General features: G+C 33.8%; 1 protein-coding gene across 3 annotated transcripts in view; it reads right to left on the reverse strand.

The window, feature by feature from the left end:
- Nucleotides 1–243: 243 nt before the first annotated feature.
- The window catches only part of KCNJ3 (potassium inwardly rectifying channel subfamily J member 3), a 168,219-nt gene continuing 142,752 nt past the window's right edge, over nucleotides 244–25,710 (reverse strand). For 2 of the 3 annotated variants that reach the window (XM_004621820.3, XM_055145198.1), the window contains one exon: nucleotides 244–3,386. In XM_004621820.3, coding sequence (XP_004621877.1) covers nucleotides 2,800–3,386 — 587 coding nt within the window. In that variant the 3' untranslated portion in view covers nucleotides 244–2,799. The remainder of the gene's footprint in view (nucleotides 3,387–25,710) is intronic. The other variant, XM_055145359.1, reaches the window with a different exon arrangement.

Below are 25,710 nucleotides of genomic sequence, written 5' to 3' on the forward strand. Positions count from 1 at the left end.
GACTTCTGGTATCTTTGTTTAGAGCTCTGAAAACTTTCTGAAATGACACAGAAACAGATTCTACTTTTAGGTTGTCAATAAAATGCCTAACTCTTCACTGTTGAGAAAACATGTCAGATACACATTAAATAACTGTTAAATGTGTCACTTTGATAAGAATTCAGACTGAATATATATAAGTGATTATTATCTAGTGTTACCAGTGTAAGATAAACTAGTAACTATAAGCATAAAATAAACCAGTGAAAGAGAAAAGGAAATTCTTTATTTTTTTATCCAAATATGCCAGACTTCATAAGTTTCAACAAAAACATACAGTCACCAAATGTCATCCAAACCAGGACATACCAAAAGTGAGTGCTATTAATCATTTCACAGGTACAACAGGTATAAACGGAAACTTTCTAGGTAAACTGGGACCTATAATTAACTTATCAATAAGGTTTAAACTGCAATTACATGCAGAAATTATATCTTTCCCATTCATATCTGGAAAAGACAAAGGAATAGCTTTCATTTTAGAAAATTTTGAAAACATCAGTTTTCTTGTATCAATCAGGTATCAGTCATCTCTATGAGTCAGTTACCTCTCATATAATAATTCTTACTCGACATATTCCTATCATTGTATCCTGTTTTCCACTCTGCTTATAGTTTAACTCTCTGAAATAATTCTGTTTGCTCCTGGGTGTCTCCAAAGTCCTTTAGCCTTACTGTCCTACTTACAATAGGATTCAAATGATCAGTGGCCTTATCTCACTTAGTCATATCGAAATCACAAGGAGATAAGATGCCTAAGACATAAAATACATGCAAAAAATTTTTTGAACAAACGAGACAAGAATTTGGCCTCATTCTCCTTGGTACCAAAGATAAATTTAAACTATTATCCAAACTTAGTTATGGCTCTATTTGTTTCTAAAGGTTGGTCTATGCAGTTTCTTCTTCTGCTAGTAACTAGATCATGCCCCTGAGACCCCTTCTATGTTTGTTATTGTTATTTTATTTTCTAAGTCTAGGAAATATGAAAGTTTGAAAATCAAGGGGTAAGATAACCAGCTCTCCTCACAGTGGATGGATTCTAAAAGTTGATCATTATGTCAATAGCAATTCCCTGGTATATATTTGCACCTATAGAATTTGATCGATAGAGAGGTAGCCAGAAAGTATTACTATAGTCAATGTTAGAATTGTTGGTATAATTATTTTCTAGTAAGAAAATTATCACAAGTTTGTTAAAAAAAGATAATGGGGGTCTAAACCAGCCATTAAAGTTTTACATATTAATGAGAGAAAAAAGGTAAAATTTAAACAAACTTAAATTGAAATGCCTAAAGAATAAGAAAATTCACGAAAATCACCTATAAGTTTTTATAAAAATCTCCGCATTCTCAATTTTTATTGTTCAGGTGTTCTAATTGAGCAATAGTTGTAATCCCCACTTGAGTCTTAGATATCAGAACTTGAGGTTAAAAAAATAGTGTTGAAATTATTCTGGTAAGACACAGAGCTAAGATTTTGTAATATCAGACAAAATAAAACAAAATAGCTTAATCTAATTAAAAGGTTTCTTAGGAATTCCTCCTGAACTGAGTGATAGGAATAGGGTGGGATAGGTTTCCAGATGAGAGAAAAAATACGTCCTGTTAAACAACAAACAAATGTCATTAACAAGAGAAGATTACTTTTAAAAGTCTTTAACTAGACATACATATTTTAAGAATAAATATTTTTATCTTTTATAGTGTATTGTTGCATTCCCTCAGAGATAAACTGTTGGTTTTTCAAGTAACAAAATTTCAGGAAAAGAATAGAAATATTACCAATGAACTCAATGAACTCAACTTCAAACAAGAAACATTACTTATGTAACCACACAGATTTTGATATATTTAATATAAATTGGCTGCTGATGATTACAATGATTACACATTTGTTCAGAGCTCATATTTGTATTAGATCAAATATAAAATATATTTCTATATTTTAGTTATCCCAGAGAAAGACCAATTCTCAAATTAATTGATGAATATTTTTTCTAGTTATAGCAGTATTTAAAAATCATAAGAAATTTTCAGAAATTTGCAACTATACAGTGGTTATTATTAATTGTTTGCTGGGCATAAATAGCACAGACTTGTATGATTCTCTCATATAAAGTACATTTGAAAACCTCCCAAAACCTTAAACGTAAGAAAACATTAAATCAGATTTTTTAACTGACAAGTAATTTAAGGCTAAAATATTTGGTATTAATAATTAATGCCAGAAGCCATCCTAGCCTAATAAACATGCACAAGAATTACAACTTTGAACAAAACACCACAATTTTATCATATATGTATGTATGTATGTGCCTGGATATATATACATATACCTGTATTTATGTGTATATATATATAAATATATAGTTTTATCATCCTGAAAACTATCCACTCATGTTTGGCTTAATACATATGTTAGAAATGTAATGGAGAGTATCACTCCTTTAAATATATATATTTCCAGAATATACAATATAAATATACCATATATAAATCATGCCATAAAACTAAATTCAAAATATGAACATTATTGCATGCTTGATTGGATAATACATGCCTGTTAATAAGAACTTTAGGATGTCCTCCCTTCACAACTTTTGCTTTCTCAATACAGCAATATTTGGGAAAAATTCTCAAATATGCAATATGACTTGTAGGGAAAAATGCAACTCTCAGATTCCTTAGAGAAGATCATTTCATTAGCCAAATACTGGACTATGACTAAATCAAAAAGTAAATAATGCCTAAGTGGATGTTATGTGAATCGATCAGAGTTCATTTTCCTTAATTTTGCTGGAAGATTTCCTTCCATCCTGGCTGCTCCTCCAGCCATTTTTTGAAGCTTTGGTGGCAAATCAGCCACTGACTGGCTCATGGGGTCAGACAACATTTTGGTGGTTTTTGAAACCAGTTTTTCTTCCGAGTTGCCAGGAACTGAACTTATTCGTTGAAGTTTCATGGGCAAATCTCCCAAGCTATATGCTTTTTCTGAAGTTGTAGAACTCATCCTCAAGAGTTTCTTTGGAAAGTCTTCTCTTCCAGTAATTTTCTGCAGCTTAGATGGAAGTTTTGTACTGATGTCATCAAGCCCATCTAAGCATTCCACAGAATTATGTCTTTCTTTGCTGCTAGTGATGGCTGGTGCTATTAAAGGGGATGACATAAGAAGCATTTCCTCCTGTTCCTTTACACTATAGGGTGGGGTAGGGACTTCAAATGTTGCATGGAATTGGGAATAATCAACTTTAAAAAATCCTTCTTCTAAGGAAATTACAGGAAAAAAACGATGACCCCAAAGCACTTCATCTTCAGTATATGATGTTCGAGCTTGACAAGTCATTCCTATAAGAGATAAAATCATTGATGAATTATGCATAAATAGAATCTGAAATTTATTTTTATTTAAGTCTAAACTGCCTACATGCTAGAATGAACAATAGAATATGTTGATTTTTTTTGTTAATGTTAATAAATAGCTTAGATACATGTGTTGTCCATCAGTGGAAAGTGGTGATGTTACTGTTATGCTTAAATGTATCAAAGTGTAATTAATTGTTTTCTACCTAGAAATAAAAATAAAAATAGCAAAAATAATTTTAGAACATGGGAAAATAATAAAACGTTCATCAACATTTAAGAAGGAATGTGATATGTAAAATAAACTTGACCTTGAGCCCAAACTTTACTATTGTATGAGTATCTTCAGAAACAGAGTTGAGTACCATCTCATTCTTTTGTAAATCATGAAAGAAAATGTTTTATAATACTATAGTAGCATGAAATTTAAAACCTTGTACAGAAATGTGAAATGTTCACAATGTCAAAAATAATTAGTTCTTAGTAAATAAGAACAAAAATAACTACATTAAGCTTTTTTATAATTAAAAAGGGATATTTCTATTTTGGATGATGGAAAGTCATTCTGGTAAGTATAAGTTCCTCGGAATCATTAAAAATAGAATAAGCTTTTGCCCAAATTTCAGAAGTCCATATGTTAAATTGGTATTATGAACCATGCAATATTTCAAATTGTATTTATGCTACAGGAATTTATTAAATAACTATTTAGTATTATATTAAAAACTTCCTAAAAATATGCTATGCTGCTTAGATACAATTTAGTTCATGCTAGTGTTATGATCAATTGTATTTACTTCAAAAATCATATGCTTAAACTGCATTACTTTCAGATAAATCTCTGCATATTCATACTGTGAATACAGAAAGTGCAAGAACAAGTTAAAGCAATATGTAAATTATCAGTCATATTAGTCAAAGTCACAATTTTCTTTTCTCTTGAAAATTTACTACTTTCCTATACCTTTACTCTCAGACTTCTAATAGTGGGTATTAAAATGTAAAATTATAAATAAAATTACAAAATTGCATCTCTTAAATAATAAGTATAATTTAAAGAGCTGATGATAGTCTTTTCCCCTTTCATTTTTATTATTCTTTTGGCAACCTATAAATCATTTCTATTTTGTTTAAGCCTAGAATACTTTAGATTAAGCTATATTGTTTTTCCCCCAGTGACTAGTAATCATATATGCAATACTTTGTATCAGATGCAACACATAATGAAAAACCTATATTAAAGATGCTTAAATTCTTCATTGAATTATTCTAAAATCTTGCCAATTATTTTTATCAGCATTATCATGAAATTAGTTGTCAAGATTTGTATAACCATAATTTTCTACACATTTTTCTAAAGTTTCTTCTAAGAAACTTGTGTGGAAAATAAAATGTTATGAAATCTTAAGATTGTGCATAGGTGCTTTTGAAATTTCTTTTAATCCTCAATATAATTCTACAAGAAGAAAAAATTCTTTGTTTTAAAATTTTTTGGTTTTTAGAAAAAGAAATAAAAAGAAGACTAAAAAAAAGAAAAAAGAAAAGAAAAAAAAGAAGAAAAAAAGAAAACAATGTTTTTGGTTTTGAGCCACACCTGATGCTCCTCAGAAACTACTCCCTGGCTCTGTTCTCAGAGGTGTCTGGAGCACTCAGTGGTCCTCAAGGGACATCAAGGGACAACAGGCAGTCAGGAATAATATTCCAGTTTTGATACTTCAATAGCATGGAAAGCAAAAGACTAATTCTATACACTATACCAACCCCAAAGAAGATACTATATATCCATCACAAAAACAAAGATGAAATAAAACATGATTAAATAACTTGAAAATTATAAGGGTATTAGTATATTTCTAATTCCTAGGATTTTTATTACAGTTGTTCCTGTTGTGTTGTTTTAATTTACCATGGTGACTTTATTATTTATTTAGAAATGCAACTTCAAATATTTTCTCAGGAATCAGAGGCATACTACAGTGGGAATAGCGCTTGCCTTGCATGTGGCTTACTCAGATTTGAGCACTGGCACTCCTTAAAGTTCTCTGAGTTCAACAGGAGTGCGCTTAGAACCATAAGTAAGGTGTAAACAGCTCTCGGTGTGCCCCTCCCAATAAAACAAATTATCAATTAAGTTAAAATGTTAAAAAGCTGAGAAAAGCCAATTGTCAATCTTTATAACCATTATTATATCAGGAATATCCCCCCAAAATTTATACAAGAATATGAACTAAATTAGAAAAGTAATTAATAAAATTTTTAGACATATATTCAATAACTTTCTGTCTTCTCAAGCCTCTAAATACTTCATAAGAAAAATTGAAGAAAGATCATGATTCATTATAAAGAGGTGAAAATGTATTTACTGACATATTTATTTAGTTTATTGGCTTTATTCTGAGAAGTTCAAAAACCAGGAAAATACATAAAATAAAAAACAAATATTTCTATACAGGAAGTCAGGAATCATATTATGAGAGATAAAATAGAAAGCATTAACTGTGCTTTATTTATTTAACTGTCCTTTTATTTTTCTGTGAAAGCAATCACTTTCATGAAATCATTATTTGTCTTTCCAGTCCCTGTAAATAAATTTAATTCGAAGAAAAATTTTATAAATATGTACCTACCTGTTAAGTGATAATAGCTCCCTTAGAACTCAATATTTTAATTTCAAAAAAGAGACTTGTTTCATTGAAAGTTGATAGTGGGCATATTTATCTGACATGATGACAAACTATAACTCAGTGTTGAACTTTGCAATGCAAGTTTGTAAATTTAGTTATTAAGAATTGGGGTGAATTTACTCAATTATCTCTAAGAATAATAGAGTAAATAGTAAAATAGTCAGTCCATTTCATTTTTCATGACTTTTTTCTACCTGAGAAAATGAACATGAAATTTAACTGTGCTAAATGAAAAGGCAGATAGAAAGAAATGGGAAAAGGCAACAACAGAAATCTAAGACAGAAAACGAAAGACAGAATTGTAGTGAAGGCATATTTATCATTAATTGCCCCAAATTTGAATGCTTTAAACTCACCAATCAAAAGAACAATGCCTAGACTGACAAAAAAGCAGGATCCCTACTTACCATGTATTCAAAAGGCTCTTGTTCAATAAAAAGACAAATAGACAGTTTAGAGTTAAATAATGGAACAAGGTGTTTCGAGACAATATGCAGAGAAAAGACCAGGACCTGCTGGACTCATTCTGGATGAAAAAACTTCAACAAATAAAGATATTGAAACCAAAAAGAATAGTATATTATGATCAAAAGGAACAATCCCCCAGGTGGATATAGTGATCATCAATATGTAGGCACACAGTATGGAGGAATCTAAATATATTAATTGTGGTGGAAAAATAGTTCAGGGGCTAGGACACCCAAGTATCACTGAGTGTGGCCCCCCAAACACTTAAGAACGGCCTAGAATGCCCTCATGTTTCCTATATTCCAGGGACAGAGTAGAAACACATCATTCAGCTAGATCTTTAGCAGTAAGTTTTGCTAGCCATATTGACGAGAGAAGATTCTGTAAGCACTGCTTGAAGCTCCTAAATAAATCGATAAATAAGAAAACAAATAAAGATTATATTCCTGGTATTAATTTAACAACACTGAAAATTCCCAATGCCTACACAGAAATGAGCAAAAGGAACAAAAATGAATAAAAAGAATAGGAGAAAAAAATCTTATAAAACTTTAGGTAAAGAAAGATTAAATGACATCTACAATGAAAACAGGTCTTTCAAATATGTTGAATACTTAATAGAATAATACCTATTAAGCATTGTCTCTAAAACGTCAGTGGATAAATTTGGCTTTGAAGTAAAATGGAGATTTTATTCTACTATATGAAATTAGATTTATTTCCGTCCATGGCAAGCTAATACTTGTGAGGCAACATTCTTATGTTATTAAAAAATATGAATTTGGCTTTTACCTGCACTACCTAATAGCATATGAAAATTACTTAAAGCTCTCAGAAACTCAATTTCATTCTGCAAAGGAAAGATAGTGATATATTCTCTTTTAACGTAGCTGTTAATTTGAAATAAGTAATGTGCTTAGTGTTAGTCAGAGCTTAATATTGGCTGCTGCTTTTATATTTTTATCAGTGATCACTGTATTTCTGTTTTCCTTAGAAATTGATGCTAGTACTTTCATACACTTGAAAATATCTGGCATTAGTAATTTGCCTTATATTAGTAGGATGTAGAAACAATTTAAACCTAGATAAGGTAGAAGTGTTCTCTTTTAATTAAATCAATTAAAATTTCAATTATTTTAAAATATAGAAAAGATATTACTCATATTTTCAAATTTTAAAGAATTCACAACATTTTCTTCAATAGCATGGAATTAACTAAGAGTGAAAAGTCGAGTGCATTTAAAAAGGTCTACAGCAAGATGAGTGAATAAAATCCATGTATATACTTTGTTAACTTTATAAAGAACATTTGTCAGTATTTTAATTTTTACTTATTCCTCTGCTATTTCTTTTTTTGGAGGCCACACTCAGCTGTGCTCAAAACTTTCACCTAAAAAACAAACAAACAAACAAAAAAAGCAACTTGCACCTGACTCTGTGCTCAGGGCTCACTCTTGGAGGTGCTTTGAGGACCAGATGGGATGCCAGGGATGGAACCTGGGTTTTTTGCATGCAAAATAAGTGCCTTACCTGCTGTACTATCTCTCAGACCCTGCTATATCTTTTATAATCCATTAGAAATAGGAAACACATAACATTACCCCTTCAATGCGTTATAGTTTTAAAATCTCATTTTGCTTTTTGATTATTTTTAATGCAAAATAAAAACACATAGAATAATATGGGAGCTGTATATTGAATAGCAAAATGCCTATAAAGGTCAATTTGTAGCTGAAACAATGCTAAAATTAGATGGAACAGAGGCAATCATTAATTTCACAAAAGTTATCACAAAATTACATTTAAAATACATGGATATCAATGAAAAGAGTTAAAGTGACTATAATTTTGTTTTCTAAGAACATCTATTCCCCATTCTAAAATGATTTATATTATGACAGTCTTTACTGTCAAATGTAGACAAATAACATCATTTTAAGGATAGTATATGATTGAACTCCTTCACTGGTAATGCAACTGTTTGAATGTTTTAACCAGATTCCAGACTTGAACAAATGTGATGAAAATCAACAGAAGCTCATCTCTGTGGAAACTAGCAAAGCAACAGATGCTGCTACTGGAAATAGCTGGTACTTTTGAATCCTTAGATGAAGAACATTTTGAGAAATAAAAGGATTTATTCTGTGCATTGATTCATGGATTAAAAGGCTACATAATAGTGCTTCATCTATTCCAGCCTCAGTTTGTCAATGTAAAATGATGAACATAAATTCATTGTTTCTTTACATTCTCTTCCTGATTCTGGATTCATAGCACTCTAGGAAGTTCATCTATTTATCTGAATTGAGTGTTTGTTCAAATAACAAGTCTGAAAGATTTTAAAATGAAAATGACACAGTGAGTTGTTATTTGACAAATTTCATTATACCTATAATGCAGTTGTTACTCCTGGGTAGAGTTGGTGCTAATATGCATTACATGAATTGGGTATGATATGATTAAGTACAATATAACTTCAGGGCAAAGGAACAATCTGGATGCTATTGACACAGAAAATAGCAAATAATCAATAACTCCTGCCCAGCAGCAGCTTTATCTAAACCTTACCCAACATATTGCTTTGAGAAAGATTTTTTTATTTCAATCGTGTCTGTGTTTTATCATGTATTCACTAAACATAAGAGGGAAGGGAGATATAAAACTTTAATCGTGCCATAAAATAATAATACTGATGAGTAATATCTCCATAGGGCTTTTACTATGTGTCAACTATCTAGAATTCTGAGTATTTATTGTCTTGAATGGTCTCCTCTCTTTGAGGAAGGGGCTATTATGCCTTTTTAGTTTGACTGGAAACTAAATCACAGAGAGCTTACAAGTTAGTACCATCACAAAGATAAGAGTATGTGAAGTTGCAACTTGGTTTTTGCCTTTCTTTTTTTTGTTTGTTTGTTTTGGGGTTACAACCAATGGTGCTCAGGGATTACTCCTGGCTCTGCATTCAGGAATCACTCCTGGTGGGCTTGAGGGATCATATGGGATGCCAGGGATTGAACAAGTCAGCCACTTGCAAGGCAAGGGCCTTGCCCACTGTACTATAACTTCGGCGCCTGTGAAGTTGAAATTCGAGCTTAATGTTTGAGAAATAATATTCTGAACACCAATTTTATTATTGTGTATTAGAAAGAAGGAACAAGAACTAAACACATAATCCACACTGATTTTTGTTAAACTCTTTGTAACTTTACTACCTTATGATTATCTTAGTGGCTTAGATAAGGAGTAGTAGTCAAGGAGTCAATTTAAGACTGATGAACAGAAGTTTAACTTTTGGTGGCAAACACAGCACATATATATGCATATGTATATATATGTTTGTATATATGTGTATATATATGCACACACATATATATACACATCTGAGTTTGTACAACAAAAATAGAATTTCTATTCTATCTAGATATCCCATTTCTAGGAATCTATCTCCCCCAAACAGAAAACCATTAATTTCAAAAGATATAATCACAGTTCTGTACATTGTAGTTCTTAGTACAATAGCTAGGATACAGAAGCAATGCAAATGCCCAAAAATAGATGAATGAATGAAGTTTTAATACATATAAACAATGGAATACTATGCAGCCACAAAAAAGGAGTTATGCAGCTTTTTGGCAAATTGGATAAAACTGAAAGTATCATACTAAGTAAAACAAGCCACAGGCAGAAGGAAAAAATATAGAATTATTTCATTTATCTGTGATATATAGACACAAATCAAGGCTATGAACAATATCAAATTACAATAAACCTTGGACACTAAAAAGTGTCATTTGGTGGTGAGGGCTGGAATACAAATAGGTTGATTGGAAGTAACATGGAACATAGATGACAGATATGATACACATGGGTGACAGCTAAGGGATGTAGGAGTATGATTCAGAATCATAATTGTTATTCAACAAACTGAGAGATGGGGTAGGGAGAAATTGGATTGAAGGTGACATAGGGACAGTGGTAGAGGGACACGGAAATTTTTGTAGCAATTGTATGCATAACTTTGTACCTCAACATCATAAACTTAAGCACTATTATAATTCTAATACCTAAATTAATGAGATTAAAAATAAAAGCAGTCTTACTGTGATTAGAAAATAATGCTATAAAAATATAACATTTTTTGGGCTGAAGTGATAGCCCAGCGGGTAGGGCGTTTGCCTTGCACGCGGCCAACCAGGGTTCGATTCCCAGCATCCCATATGGTCACCTGAGCACCGCCGGATGTAATTCCTGAGTGCAGAGCCAGGAGTGACTCCTGTGCACTGCCAGGTGTGACCCCAAAAAAGCTAAAAATATATATATAACATTTTTATTATAAGTATGTGTATAGGTATATGTATTTAGTTTACTTATTCAATCATTCATTTCTATCTGGGATTCATATTTCTCAATTATCTTACTTAATATACAAGCTATTTATGCATCACTAAAATAATCTGATCCAAGGAGATTGTACAGAATAACAATAGATGATTTTCTGACCTATGAAGTAAGCATGTCATGTAAATCCTAGAGTCCATCTGTGTGGAGGAGAAAGGATGAACTTTAATGCCAGAATCATTTAATATAAAACATGGAACTCTTGCTCCACAAGTAATGAATGTGTCACTTTGGCCAAAAATGTTAAATATAAGTATCCATTTCATCATATGTAAAATTGAGGCCAGTCTACTGACCTCACAAGGATATTGTGAGGATAAAATAGAAGAATTAATGTTCATGTATCTATAAATTGCATGCACTATAAATATTGGTCATTTTCTTTGAGGAGAGTCTTTTGACACTGGCAGTGTGACAATTTTACAAAATTCAAACACATACACATTGCTTTAAAAAAATTGCCCAAGTGCTACACAGTACATGGTTTTTCTTAAACATGTCTTCAGTTTTTTTCTTCACTTTAACCTGAGTTTTACAACTGAATTAATGAATGGCTTAGCATGACTAGTATGTGCTATGTCACAAAATAATGTCTTAGTCTGCCTTATATTGCTCTAAGGATTACTGAGTAAGATTTGTAGCTATTTCTTTCCTATAATACTTCCAGGATCTAACCCAGCTGCCAAGATATAATACCCATAGTAGCTAGTCTGAATTCTCTGCATACTATTATGACACAATGGGCTAGACCTAAACTTAAATAGCAAAGTTTTTGTAAAAGCACATGATACTTTTCCAACTTTTTTTTCGTAAAACAAAGATACTGTCTACACCACTTTTCTAAAATGCTGATGTTACATCAGGCTTTTCTGGGCTATAATGTTGCAAAGTTATTTGGAAAAAAATAAAATGCAGTTCTCAAGTAGATAGAATTTCTTTAAAGCTCAGAGAGTTTTAAGGAAGAGAAGAAATGTTTGGCCTGCATTCAACCCAATATTATCCTCTATTATTCAAAAGCACTTGGTCTTACAATGTGTTTTCAGACATCAGTTTGCCATTATTGCTCAAGTGAAGTCAAAGAATTCTCAAAGAATATTAAAATGAAAACAAACAAAAGCTTTCTATTGTTTTACCTAGAAAATAAATTGCCAGTAAGAAATTTAGCAACATAGATTTAAAATGGATTACTGTAGGTTTCTAAGTTCTCAGAAGAACAGAACAAAAGAAGCAAAAACAGATTTTTAACCTTGATCAAAATAGCAAAATATCAGAGTCCCAAAAAAAAGATAAATACAGTTCTAAAAGTTGATGTAAGTTAGAAAATATAATAAGAAATTCATAATCATATTACAGAATACATACTTAGAAGAAATAAATTATTAGGCAAAATAATATAGATTTTTAATTTAAACTTTATTTTATTTAACTATGTTTTCTTAGTAAGATCTTTGGACACGTTGTCTAAGCTACCTAAACCTTAGTTGCTATAAAACATGGGATGGTCACCAAAAAATAACATCTAATACATAATTTAATAAAATTATGAATTACATAAACAATTGTTTGTTAAAAAATAAATGTTAAATAATTGGTGGAGACACAATAACTATCAGTCACTATTTATGCATTTTTGATTAATAAAATGATAAGTTACATATACACATATCTCAAACTTTTAGTGATTTAGTCATTGCTAAGAATCAACCAAAACATATTAAATCATTTTCAAGCTTTATAAATACAAATTTGCTTCACATTGTTGCTACCATTCTGGAGAGTGCAAAGAAAGCATATTATTATCATATTATGAATGGAACAACAAGTATAGCACACTCAAAGGTCTTTCTGTGAACACCTTAGGGCCATTAATTTTTAGGGCATTTTTTTGCTTGGAATTCGTCAGTTTTTATTTTCTTTCTTTTTGGGTCACACCCAGCGATGCTCAGGGGTTACTCCTGGTTCTGCACTCAGGAATAACTCCTGGCGGTGCTTGGAGGACCGTATGGGATGCTGGAGATAGGATGCAGGTGGGCCGCGTGCAAGACAAACGCCCTGTCTTTTTTTTTAACCTTAGCGCCCTGCCACTTGAAATTCATCCAGGTGTGGTAGGGAAATCTCCAGAACCTCCTTCAACCAATTACTCCTCTACCTTTACTCCTGGTTGCCAATCCCCGCCTTTTCCCCCACTTCCCCAAGTGAACCATCCCCCTAAAGACTGCAACCCTGTTCCTGCCAGAATAAACGAGAGATCTCATAGTCCCCTAATATACCCCAAACGACTGGTATGTCAGGTTTGCTAGAGACCAAATGGCAGTCAGCTGATGAATCAAAGATCACCCTGCCCCCAGCAGGACTTATGGCCCATCTGGCTGCATTCCATGCTTCCTCACATCTATCCACTACAGATAACAGAAGGCCAGGCCCATTCCACTGGTCTTTCTTCTCTTTTCTTGCCCAAGACAACTTAAAAGTCCCCTTAGTCTCTCCAGGATGAGGCTCTACCCCAGCCTCGGCCCTGGGGCCAGTATAGGATCCATTTTGGGAGTGCAGTAAATGTCTATTCCTTTCAAAAAATACAAACACAATTTCTCTGCTATGTTGACAAAACATTAGCTTTTCACTTTTACTTCATAGGGAAGTACTGCAGAATTTGCTTAGTTTAACAGTGGAAATGACCCATTCTTAGGATATTTTTTCCCTGATTTTATTTCATATTATCTATTTTTAAAGCTTTTTGAATTATCAAAGATGACATTGAAAGTATATCTGCATAAATAAATTTTGCCAAAAAAAGTGAAAAATATAACTTTAGTGTCTTCAGCATCTTAGTGGTTGAAGTATAACCTCTATAACTGTTTGAAACTCGGTGTATGGCTTGTAATCAGAAAAGAATTTTTTTTTCTTTTTGGGTCACACCCGGTGATGCACAGGGGCTACTTCTGGCTCATGCACTCAGAAATTACTCCTGGCGGTGCTCGAGGGATCATATGGGATGCTGGGAATCGAACTCGGGGAGGCCACGTGCAAGGCAAACACCCTGCCTGCTGCTCCAGTCCAGAAAAGAATTTTTTTTAAAGGGGAAATAGAATAAATTTTGAGCTTCAACATAGTTTACATAACATTGAGATATAATTATCTTGGAGCACATTATCCTGCTTATGGGAGGATAAATCTTTTTGAAATAGTGTCTGAAACAGTAATACAAATCAGCATTGACAAAATATGCACAGATTATAATAATTAAATGCTTAGATCTATATATGCTTTAAAATGTAAGCATATCTTTAACTTCATTTAAAAAATAACCGTATCTTTTCTACTTTACTTATAACCATTTTTTGTGGTCTTATGGCCAAATATTTGTATCCTTTCCAAGTCCTTTTTGATGAAGTCATGCCTCATAATGTGAAGATACTGAGATATGGAATTCAGTAAACTTTGAGTTGTTTTCTTTAAAATAAATAAAATTTTGCGGCTGGAGTGATAGCACAGCGGGTAGGGGGTTTGCCTTGCACGTGGCCAACCTGGGTTCAATATCCGGCATCCCATATGGTCCCCTAAGCACCTCCAGGAGTAATTCCTGAGTGCAGAGCCAGGAGTAACCCCTGAGCTATGCTGGATGTGACCAAAAAAGCAAAAGAAAATAATAAGTAATAAAATAAATGAAATTTTAAAACAAGTAAAATTAAACACCTTATGTATGGAATAACAAGTATAGCACCCTGAAAAATCTTTCTGTGAACACTGTAGCTCAAAGAACTGGAAATGCATGTTTTACATGCAAGGGCCCCAGATTTACTGGCCAGTACAGCATGATATCCAGAGTATCACCAGGAAGTGGCCATGTGACCACAAAACGAAACCAAATAAATAAGCCCCAAACTTATGCTGTCCTCCTACTCCTAAAATCTAGTTCCAAAATAGTCACAATTTTATCTCTTTAAAAAAGTCATAACACTGCAACACAGTAAAAACATATACTTTATACTACTAAATACATGTGATTATCATATATTTATAACTGCCTATCTATTAAATATGTGCTATTGTTTTTCTCATATGAGAGAGAACCATCCTGAGATATTGAGAGGAGATGTTACTTTCTCAGTATGTCAAAGATGGCTATAGTCAAAAGTTACAAACTTAAGCACTCTAATTCCAGAGTCAGTCTTTAAACTTTATGTTCTTTTACTCTTTTTTTTTTCTTGAGTGGATGACTTTCCCACTGATTGATATTTACCAGGCATATTACTTGGTCCACATGGTTTCAATTCCTTTAAATATTCTCTCTTGCCTTTCTACAGATTGATACCTCAAATTCAAAGTTCAGCTCAAATACCATTAATGCCTGGAAGTCTTTCTTGATTTTCCATTTTAATCTCTTATGTTTTCTGTATACCATACTGCCATAAAAGTGTTTTATCAATAAAGTGATCAACTCCCTCTCAATCCCTGTATTTAAACTTAGTTTAGAAAAACAATTAGTAGCTAGACACAATTCTATATTTGCCATGAAGTAAAAAGCATAGCTTGAGGTAGAGAGAGAGCACATGAGAAGGTCAATGATTTGCAACGTGAATTTTGGTTACAGTTCTAATTGCTTATTCACTGAAGTTAGAGACATATCAAATTAGTATATGTAAGAGAGCTCTAGATACCTTAACATGTCAAGAATCCAGAATTGTTGATACTCTTTAGTGTTTGAATTTAGATGTCCAGTGGAAGAAAGGAAAAACAGGACTATATGAAAAAAGTCAGGGCAACCATTTAATATTTTTTATTATAGCACTCAGTTCAATAGCTAGGACATAGAATCAACCTAGGTACCCACAAACAGATGAGTTGACAATAAAAAGTGGTATATATACACAATGGAATACTAGATAAGGACACTGAAGTCATGTGATTCATTGTAACTTGGATAGAACTAGAGGATACCAAGTTAAGTGAAGTGAATCAGAAGGACAAACACCAGATGATTTCACTCATCTTTGGTTTATAAAAGAAAAAAATGCAAGATATCAAAGAGGTATTGGATATTAATTCTAAGTGTTTTAGACTTCATCAGTGAATTGCCCCTCCTCCCCACATCCTAGAAAAGCTTATAGTGCTTTTATGATCACCCCTAATCCCCAAGTTTATCTTTAACCTTTCCTTTGTGTTAGCTACTAAGTCAAACCTGGTGATTCTGGATTTTGTATTTGTAGTGAATTATTTGCTTCTCTATTTCCCCTATTGCCTTTTCATATTTTACTATAGAGCAATGGTCTTTGATTAAACATAGAAAAATCCTTAGTGATAGGCTCCTAATATTTGGGATTTGAATGATTCCATAATACATCTACTCCTAGGTGTCCATCATGATTACTTGACTCAGGCTTCAATTGATGTCTTTTCTAACACCTCACAAAGGATGGTCCCACTATGGGCTTGGATGGACTGAAGTGAGCCACAGACTCACCCCTGGACTGAAGTAGACAGTCTAGAAAGCAAAAAAGCATGCTCTTGATGCAAGCTCTTATGAATTAAGAGACAGGAGGACCCCCATGGGGAAGGACAAACTGAACCAGCCAGACAACTTAGTCTTGGATTTACAATAAAAGCCTTGCTTGACCTCAGAGTCCAGAGAACTAAATTTTGGAATCTATATCTTTCTGTGCTTATCCAAATAACTGCAAGTATTAGTAAGAAAAGCAATATAGATGTCCCTGGGAGATAGAGTGTCTCCTTGTCTCCTTGAATTACCTCCCCACCCCCGAGAATTGCCTCCACTGAAATGCTTTTACCTGTGTAAAAGATCAATCACACCTGTGTGCAGTCCTATACCTTGAAGCCCTTCAGATGTTCTGTAGCAATTCTCACAGTTGTGCATTAAAGGGACCATTTTGGCCATCAGTCCTTGGACTCCCGTCTCTTTATTCCTCTGCTAGGAAGACCAGGAGGTGGTTCAAGGCCACCAAAGATGTTGGCCACATGGACCCCAGAACTCACAGAGGGGATACCTCAATTACCCTTGACACTAGATTATAGAAATGAGAAGGACAGGGGAAAAAAGTAATCAAGAGGAGAGTAAGAAGAGATGGTTGGGTGGTAATAGGGGTAGGAGTCAGGGGCTTTGGGCACATTAAAGGTGTTGAGGGGAGTCATGTGTCAATATACAGAGTCAACAGTAAGGAGGAGATCCAAACTACAACAACCAAACTTTAAAATGTGTCTGTTGGTTGGAGGTCATTTGGGGGAAGGGCGATGCAGGCCGAATACAGACTAGAGACTGAACACAATGGCCACTCAACACCTTTATTGCAAACCACAACACCTAATCAGAGAGAGAGAACAAAAGGGAATGCCCTGCCATAGTGGCAGTGTGGGGTGGGGGGAGATGGGACTGGGGAGGGGGGGAGGGATGTTGGGTTTACTGGTGGTGGAGAATGGGCACTGGTGAAGGGATGGGTTATCGAACTTTGTAAGGGAGAAACATGAGCACAAAAATGTATAAATCTGTAACTGTACCCTCACGTTGACTCACTAATTAAAAATAAAATATTAATTATTAATTAAAATGTGTCTGTCAAGAAGGCAGGCTTGGGTGTAGGAGGAAATCTGGTGACATTGCTGGAGGGAAGTTAACCCTGGTGGTAGAGTTTGCATTTGAGCAGGAACTTAACTTTCTTAATGACAGAGATACACATGTCCATCAATACCACCATTAAAGGTAGTTACTAGTAAAAATAAAAGAAATTTAACCACTAATGAATTATCTATCTGTAATAGGGTCATCCTGATTATTTTTTATGCCTCTCAAGTGGTGATCTATTACTCTGTTTAATTTAAGAAACAAAACATACTAAGTGCTTCTTATTTTGATTAGAGAAGTGAGGTAAAACAATCTTAAAATAAATTATATAGTCACTACATAAAATACAAATAATTCTTGAATAAAGAAATGACACACTTGCTGATATTAAAATTTAATGACAAGTAATAAACAGCTAACTTTTCCCTTGCGATACACACAGATGCATGCCTATATCACTAGAGAGGTCATGTTTATCTGCATTTTAAAAGTTAAGTCATATAATTAAATTAATTTGATATTTTAAAATACATTTGCTCTAGGTAATCCAGTTTTGTGAAAATTCTAATTCCCTATAAAACTGTAACCTAACAATTGACTTTATAAAATGTTGTATATCTATTTTTACTTAAAATGTAAAACTTTTCACCCAAAATTCATAAGGTTCACTTTTTATATAAACTGCTACATCTTTTTCAGTCACAAAGTATAGCGTATGCTATTTTTTAACATCTCCTTTGGCAGAAATTCAAATATATTTTGTTTGCTTGCAGGCTTTGAACAGAGCCTGAATAAATATTTGCAATTCAGCAGTTGTTCTAGTTCTGTGCTCTATATAAAAGGTCAGAAAATTTTCCTCCTAATTTTCCTGTTATGTTATTTATAGAGTTAAATGAAAAATAAAATTCATGTAAGTTTATGAAAACTGTTAGTTTCTTTGCTTAGGTATGAAAATACCACACCACAGTAGTAATTACAAATATATGATGTTTTATTTATTTATTTATACTTTGAGTTTTGGTACCACACCCAGTGGTGCTCAGGGCTTACACCTGGTCTGCACTCAGGAATTACTCATGGTGGTGCTCATGGGACCATATGAGAGGTGGTAATTAAACTCTAGTTGGCCATGTGCAATGGAAGTGACCTATCCAATGTACCACTGTTCTGACCCCAAATATTGTCATTGTCATTGTCATTGTCATCCCGTTGCTCATCAATTTGCTCGAGCGGGCACCAGTAACGTCTCTCATTGTGAGACTTATTATTGTTTCTGGCATATCCAATATGCCACGGGTAGCTTGCCAGGCTCTACCATGCGGGCGTGATACTCTCGGTAGCTTGCCAGGCTCTCCAGAGAGGGGTGGAGGAATCGAACATGGGTCGGCCGCGTGAAAGGCAAATGCCCTACCGCTATGCTATCGCTCCAGCCTGGCCCCAAATATAAGATATTTTAATATAGCTATTTTAAAAATGAATGATTGCATTGAAACGCAAGTCTCCTGAAAAAATTAGTTTTCTCTCATGACATAAACACATCTTTGAAAGTGAAATATTAAAACCTTCACTAAATGCTATGATTTCTCTTCTCCCTAGATAGTAGTTTAATTTGCTTCACTAAGAAACGGAACCAACTTTAAAAATATTAAAATAATGAGGCAAGCAGAATATGTAATGTGAACAGTTACTGCCTAAAACTGAGATTTTTCAGAAAGGAAATAACTGAAATCTGCAAGTTTAAGCGAAACTGTAGTTCATCTCTTGATACAGCCTAGGTATTCTCCTCAGTTGTACTGTATTTTATTTATTTATTGTTGCTTATTTATTTATTGCATTTTATTTATTTATTATTCTTTTACTTGTCTCTACTTGGTATTTTTTGTTTATTTTTGTAAAAAATTTTAGTCACCATGGTTTATAATACTGTCAATGATAGAATTCTATGAATAATGCCTCACCACACTCTCCCCCGGCAGGCCCTCTTCTCTCCCAAATATCCCTTATTCTAATACAGACTCTCCACCCACCACTATCTTCCTTTGTAGCATGCTTTTTGCTGGACTGATTTTCAGTTTCTGTTGACTTTGAGTGTTTATTATACGCTACATTTCATTATGCTCCACATATAAAAGAGATTATTTTGTGTGTATCTCTCTCTTAACTTCACTCAGCATGATACCTCCAGATCAATCCACTTAGCAGCAAACTTCACTATTTCATCTTTCTTATAGCTGAGTAGTATTCTATTGTAACTATGTACCATAGTTTCTTTATTCAATCATCTGTTCTTGAGCATTTGGGCTATGTTCAGATTTTATCTGTTGTGAATAATACTACAATGAACACAAGAGTGCAAATATTCTTCCTGAATAGAGTTTTTGGTTTCTTGGGGTAGATGCCAAGAAGTTATCACTGGGTTACATGGGGATCAAATCTTAGTTTTTTGAGGAGTTCATATTGTTTTCCAGAAAAACTAGATCAGTCAACATTCTAATCGGCAGGGAATGAGGATCTTTTTCACAATATCCAAGCTAACAGTGGTTGATTTTGTTTTATGTGATGAGTACCAATGTTACTAATGTGATGATGTCTTATTGTTGTTTTGATTTGCATTTTCCTAATGAAAATGATGTAGAACATATTTTTATTATTTTATTTTATTTTTTAAATTATTTTTTATTGAGACACCATGAGATACACAGTTACAAAGCTGTTCATGATCAGGTTTCAGTCATACAATGTTCCAACACCCATCCCTCCACCAGTGTACATTTCCCATGACCAAAGTTTCTCTCCCACAACCTCTTTGCCCCTTCCCTAATGAAAGTGATATAGAACATATTTTTAAATATACCCTTTGACGACCTGTATGGCTTCTTTGAGAAAGTTTATGTTCATCTCCATACCTCCCCCATTATTTCATGAGGTCGGTTGTTTTCTTCTTGTAAATCCCTATCAGTGCATTGTGTATGCTGAATATTAATTCTTTATCATAAAGTGGTGTCATCTACTTCAAAAGACCAAAAACTCTATTCAGGAAGAATATTTGCACTCCTGTGTTCATTGTAGCACTATTCACAACAGATAAAATCTGAACATAGCCCAAACCTCACTTTATGGTTTTTTACTTTAGGTCTTAAAGTAAAAAATAACTCACTTATGAGTATTTTTTAATATAAAGGAGTCAGATGACAGAAATAAAATTCTTAACTGCTCTGGTGACATTTTGGAGAAATTTTATTTATGTCTTTGTAAAATGCCCTGATATTGAGAAAAGAATTGCTTATATTACAAAAATTATGCTAAGATATGCAGCATATAAAATGATCTAATATTCAAAGACATATTAGTATTGCAAAATCTTTTTTTTTCTTTTTTGCATCACACTCAGCAATGCTCAGGGGTTACTTCTGACTCTGTACTCAGGAATTACTCCTGGCGGTGTTTGGAGGACCATATGGGATGCCAGGGATCAAACCCGGTTTAGCTGCACACAAGGCAAATGCCCTACCTGCTGTACTATCGCTCTGGTCAAGTATTGCAAAACTTTTTAACAAGCTCTAAACAAGAAAGGGGACAAAAGAGTAAATGCAAGTGAATTAATTCACTTTTATGTTGGAAATGAGCATATCTAACAAGGTGCTTCTTAAAAGTTACAAGGTAGAGGATCAGTGAGATAGAACAGTGGTCAGGAAGCTTGCCTTGCAGTTGACAGACTCGGGTTTGATTCCCAACATCCTACATGGTCCCACAAGCACTGTCAGGAGTGATATTTGAGTGCAGAGCCAGGAATAAGTCCTAAGCCCAGCTGGGTGTGACCCAAACCAACCAAACATACAAACACAAAATAGAGTAATTAGTAAATAAGAGGGCTCATTTTGTGGCTGTACATATGCACAGATATTTATGTTTCTATCATTCATAATCAGAAACTACATTTTATATGTTCTACTAATTTTAACAAATTTTGACATAGTAATGCTTATCCTTTGATATATATCAATACAATATGTCTATATCTATCTATACATATATACACATACATATATACACATATACATATATATAGAGAGAGAGAGGGAGAGAGAGAGAAAGACAGAGATTAACACAGAGCCAGCCAGAAGAGAACATAAGGAAAGTTAGACCAGTGGCCGCTGTGGAAGAACATTATATACCAAAAACTCAACAAATCAAAAATTAGTAATTTTATAAAATTATAGTTCTTTAAATAAAAATAAATAAGGTTTAGAAAATAATTTAATATTAGGTCTAGGTGTACAGTTCAGTGGTAAAGCACAACAGTCACCTATTTGAGGTTTGATCTTCTATTTCCCCCTCACAATAACCTAATGTTGAGAAGTTTTACTTTAAGTAGTGTTTTATTCTGCCTAATAAAGACTCCAGATTTGATCAAAGGAAGTAGGGGGTCCAAAAATCTCTGGAATAATACTGGTACATTCCATAATACTGGTGGATTATCACTATCACCATCCCTTTGATCGTTGAATTATCGAGTGATCTCAGTAACGTCTCCATTTGTCCTAGCCCTGAGATTTTAGAAGCCTCTCTTTACTCGTCCTTCCCAACAGAGCATTGGAGGCTCTTTCAGGGTCAGAGGAATGAGACCCAGCAATATCCAATACTGGTGGATATGATGTGATAATGCATATGATGCTATATGCATCCCTAAAGCATATACAATTGTGTTAATGAATATTATCTCAGTAAACAAACAAAAATAATAAAAACTCTTAAGTCATTATCAACATATAATTGAATAAACTTGACATAAAGTCTAACATTATCCAACTGCAGAAGAAAATGGAAATTCTGACGTTTATAACAATATGGAAGAAACTGGAGGGTATAAGGTTGAATGAAAAAAGTTAGAAAAAGAAAAAAACACATTATCATATCTTTACACATATATAAGAAAAAATGAATGAATAAACAAAACAAAAAACGATTTTAAAACTTGGAGAAAAAATAGAAAGGAAGTGGAAGGGTGCAGGTAAACCAGGTAAAAGGAGTTGATTTAAGTCAATACCCAAAGAAAACATTGGATTACTATTTTCCAGTGGGGAGAGTAATTTGGTAGACTGGAAAAGTAGGAAGAATAAGTTTGTTTTAGCTAACTTATTATGAAATAATATAGATAGACCATAACAAAATACTATCTAATATTTACTGGATATATACTATACCTTGGGGTCTTTCAGTGCTATTGAAATTAACTACTTATTTTCGCAATCCCTGTGAAATAGTTAGCATCTTCTGTTTTAGATGATAAATTTGTGCTTAAAGACAGACAAAAAGATTTGAATAGGCCTTTATCAAAGAGAATAGACAGATGGCTATTAATAATATGAAAAGACATTCCTCATCAAATGCCATTAGGAAATTGTAAATTAAAACAAGTCTGTACTGCTGATGCCCATTAAAATGGGAAAAATATGGAATACTGACAATAGCAAATACTGACAGGGATATGGCGCAAAAGGAATTCTCATTGATTGTCAGTGGGAATACAGATTTTTCAACTCTGTAGAAGACAGGTTGGCAGTTTCTTACAAAAATAAGTACATTCTTATCATAAACTCCAGCAGGTAGAATTTTTTATATTTACCTAAGTGAGCTAAAAATTTATTTTCACAAAAAATCTGCAGACAAATATTTATTGTAGTTTTTTTCCATGATTGTCAAAACGTGTGAGAACCTTCAACAGCTGAATGGATAAGCAGAATGCATAACATCCAGACAATCTATGAAATACTCACTGATAAAAAGAAATGTTATTAAACTTTGAAAAAACAAAAAACCTTAAATAACTGAAAAAAAAACAAATCTGGAAAGGCTTCATACACCACACATTTTAAAATTTTGTGTCATCTGGAAAAGGTAACTATGGAGACAGTCACAAGATTAGTGATTACCAGAGCTTTGTGATAAGAAGAAGAGAGAGGGCTAATAGATCTATACAGGGCTCTATATCCAAAAAAAGGGGAATACACATTCTTTTCCAGTGCACATGGAACATTTTCCAGAATAGACCATGCGCTGGGCCACGCAACATACCTCAACAGAATCAACAAAATAAACATTGTACCAGCTATTTTTTTTAGACCATGATGCACTGAAAATAGAAGTTAATCATGGACAGATGCAGAAAACCAAATCAAACACCTGGAAATTAAATAGCTTGATATTGAACAATGAGTGGGTCAGGAAGGAAATCAAGGAGGAAATCAAAAGGTACATGGAAACAAATGAGAATGAAGACACGAGCTACCAGAACCTGTGGGACGCAGCTAAAGCCGTTTTGGGGGGAAAATTTATAGCTCTGCAAGCATATCTCAGGAAGGAAGAAAGGGCCCGCATAAATAACTTGACTTCACAGCTCAAGACCTTAGAAAAGGACCAACAAAAGAATCCCAAACCAGGCAGAAGGAAAGAGATAATAAAACTTAGAGCAGAAATTAACGACATGGAAACCCAAAAGACAATTCGAAAGATCAATGAAACCAAGAGCTGGTTCTTTGAGAAAATAAATAAGATTGATAAAACACTAGCAAGACTCACAAAGAAAGAGAGAGAGAGAACACTTATAAGCTGAATCAGAAACGAAAAGGGGGACATCACAACAGAAACCAATGAAATTCAAAAGATCATCAGAGACTACTTTGAAAATCTATATGCCAAGAAACAAGAGAACCTAGAAGAAATGGATAAATTCCTGGATTCCTATACTCTCCAAAGGCTGAACCAAGAAGACCTGGAGTTCCTGAGCAGTCCAATTAACTCAAGGAAATTGAAACGGTAATCAAAAGTCTTCCCAAAAACAAAAGCCCAGGCCCAGACGGATTCACTAGCAAATTCTTCCAAACATTTAAAGAGGACCTATTGCCAGTTCTTCTCAAGCTTTTCCAGGAAACTGAAGAAACAGAAACCCTCCCAAACAGTTTCTATGAGGCTCACATCTCCCTAATACCAAAAGCAAACAAAGACACCACAAAAAAAGAAAACTACAGGCCAATATCCCTGATGAACACAGATGCAAAGATTCTCAACAAAATATTAGCAAACAGAATTCAACAAATCATCAAAAAGATCATACACCACGACCAAGTGGGATTCATTCTGGGGATGCAAGGATGGTATAACATTCAGAAATCAATCAACATAATCCATCATTTCAACAAAAGAAAAGATAAAAATCATATAATCATATCAATAGATGCAGAGAAAGCATTTGACAAGATCCAGCACCCCTTTATGATGAAAACTCTCGCCAAAATGGGTATAGAAGGGACCTTCCTCAATATAGTCAAAGCCATCTACCACAAGCCTACGGCAAGCATCATCCTCAATGGGGAAAAACTAAGACCCTTCCCTCTGAGAACAGGGACAAGACAAGGATGCCCACTCTCTCCTCTTCTGTTCAATATAGTACTGGAAGTACTTGCAATAGCGATCAGGCAAGAAAAAGATATTAAGGGCATTCAGGTAGGAAAGGAAGAAATCAAGCTCTCACTATTCGCTGATGATATGATATTATACTTAGAAAACCCTAAAACCTCTACCAAGAAACTCCTAGAAACAATAGACTCGTATAGTAAAGTTGCAGGCTTTAAAATCAATACACAAAAGTCCATGGCTTTCTTATATGCAAATAGTGAGAGAGAAGAAAGCGACATGATAAAAGCTATCCCGTTCACAATTGTGCCTCAAAAAATCAAATACCTCGGAATCAGCTTAACTAAGGAGGTAAAGGACTTGTATAATGAAAACTACAAAACGCTACTTTAGGAAATAAAAGAAGACACGAGGAAATGGAAAAATCTCCCCTGCTCATGGATTGGTGAATTAATATTGTCAAAATGGCAATTCTCCCCAAAGCATTGTACAAATTCAATGCGATCCCTATAGGGATACCATTGTCATTCTTCAAAGAAATGGAATATGCACTCCTGAAATTCATATGGAACAATAAACCCCCACGAATAGCTAAAGCAATTCTGGGGAAAAAGAAAATGGGAGGAATCAACCTCCCCAACTTCCAACACTACTACAAAGCGGTAGTCATTAAAACAGCTTGGTACTGGAACAACGGCAGAGCAGCAGACCAATGGAACAGGGTTGAATACTCTGACACATCCCCCCAAATATATGACCATCTAATCGTTGA

Source organism: Sorex araneus, chromosome 1 (genome assembly GCF_027595985.1).
Source record: "Sorex araneus isolate mSorAra2 chromosome 1, mSorAra2.pri, whole genome shotgun sequence".
In the NCBI taxonomy this organism is placed as follows: domain Eukaryota; kingdom Metazoa; phylum Chordata; class Mammalia; order Eulipotyphla; family Soricidae; genus Sorex; species Sorex araneus.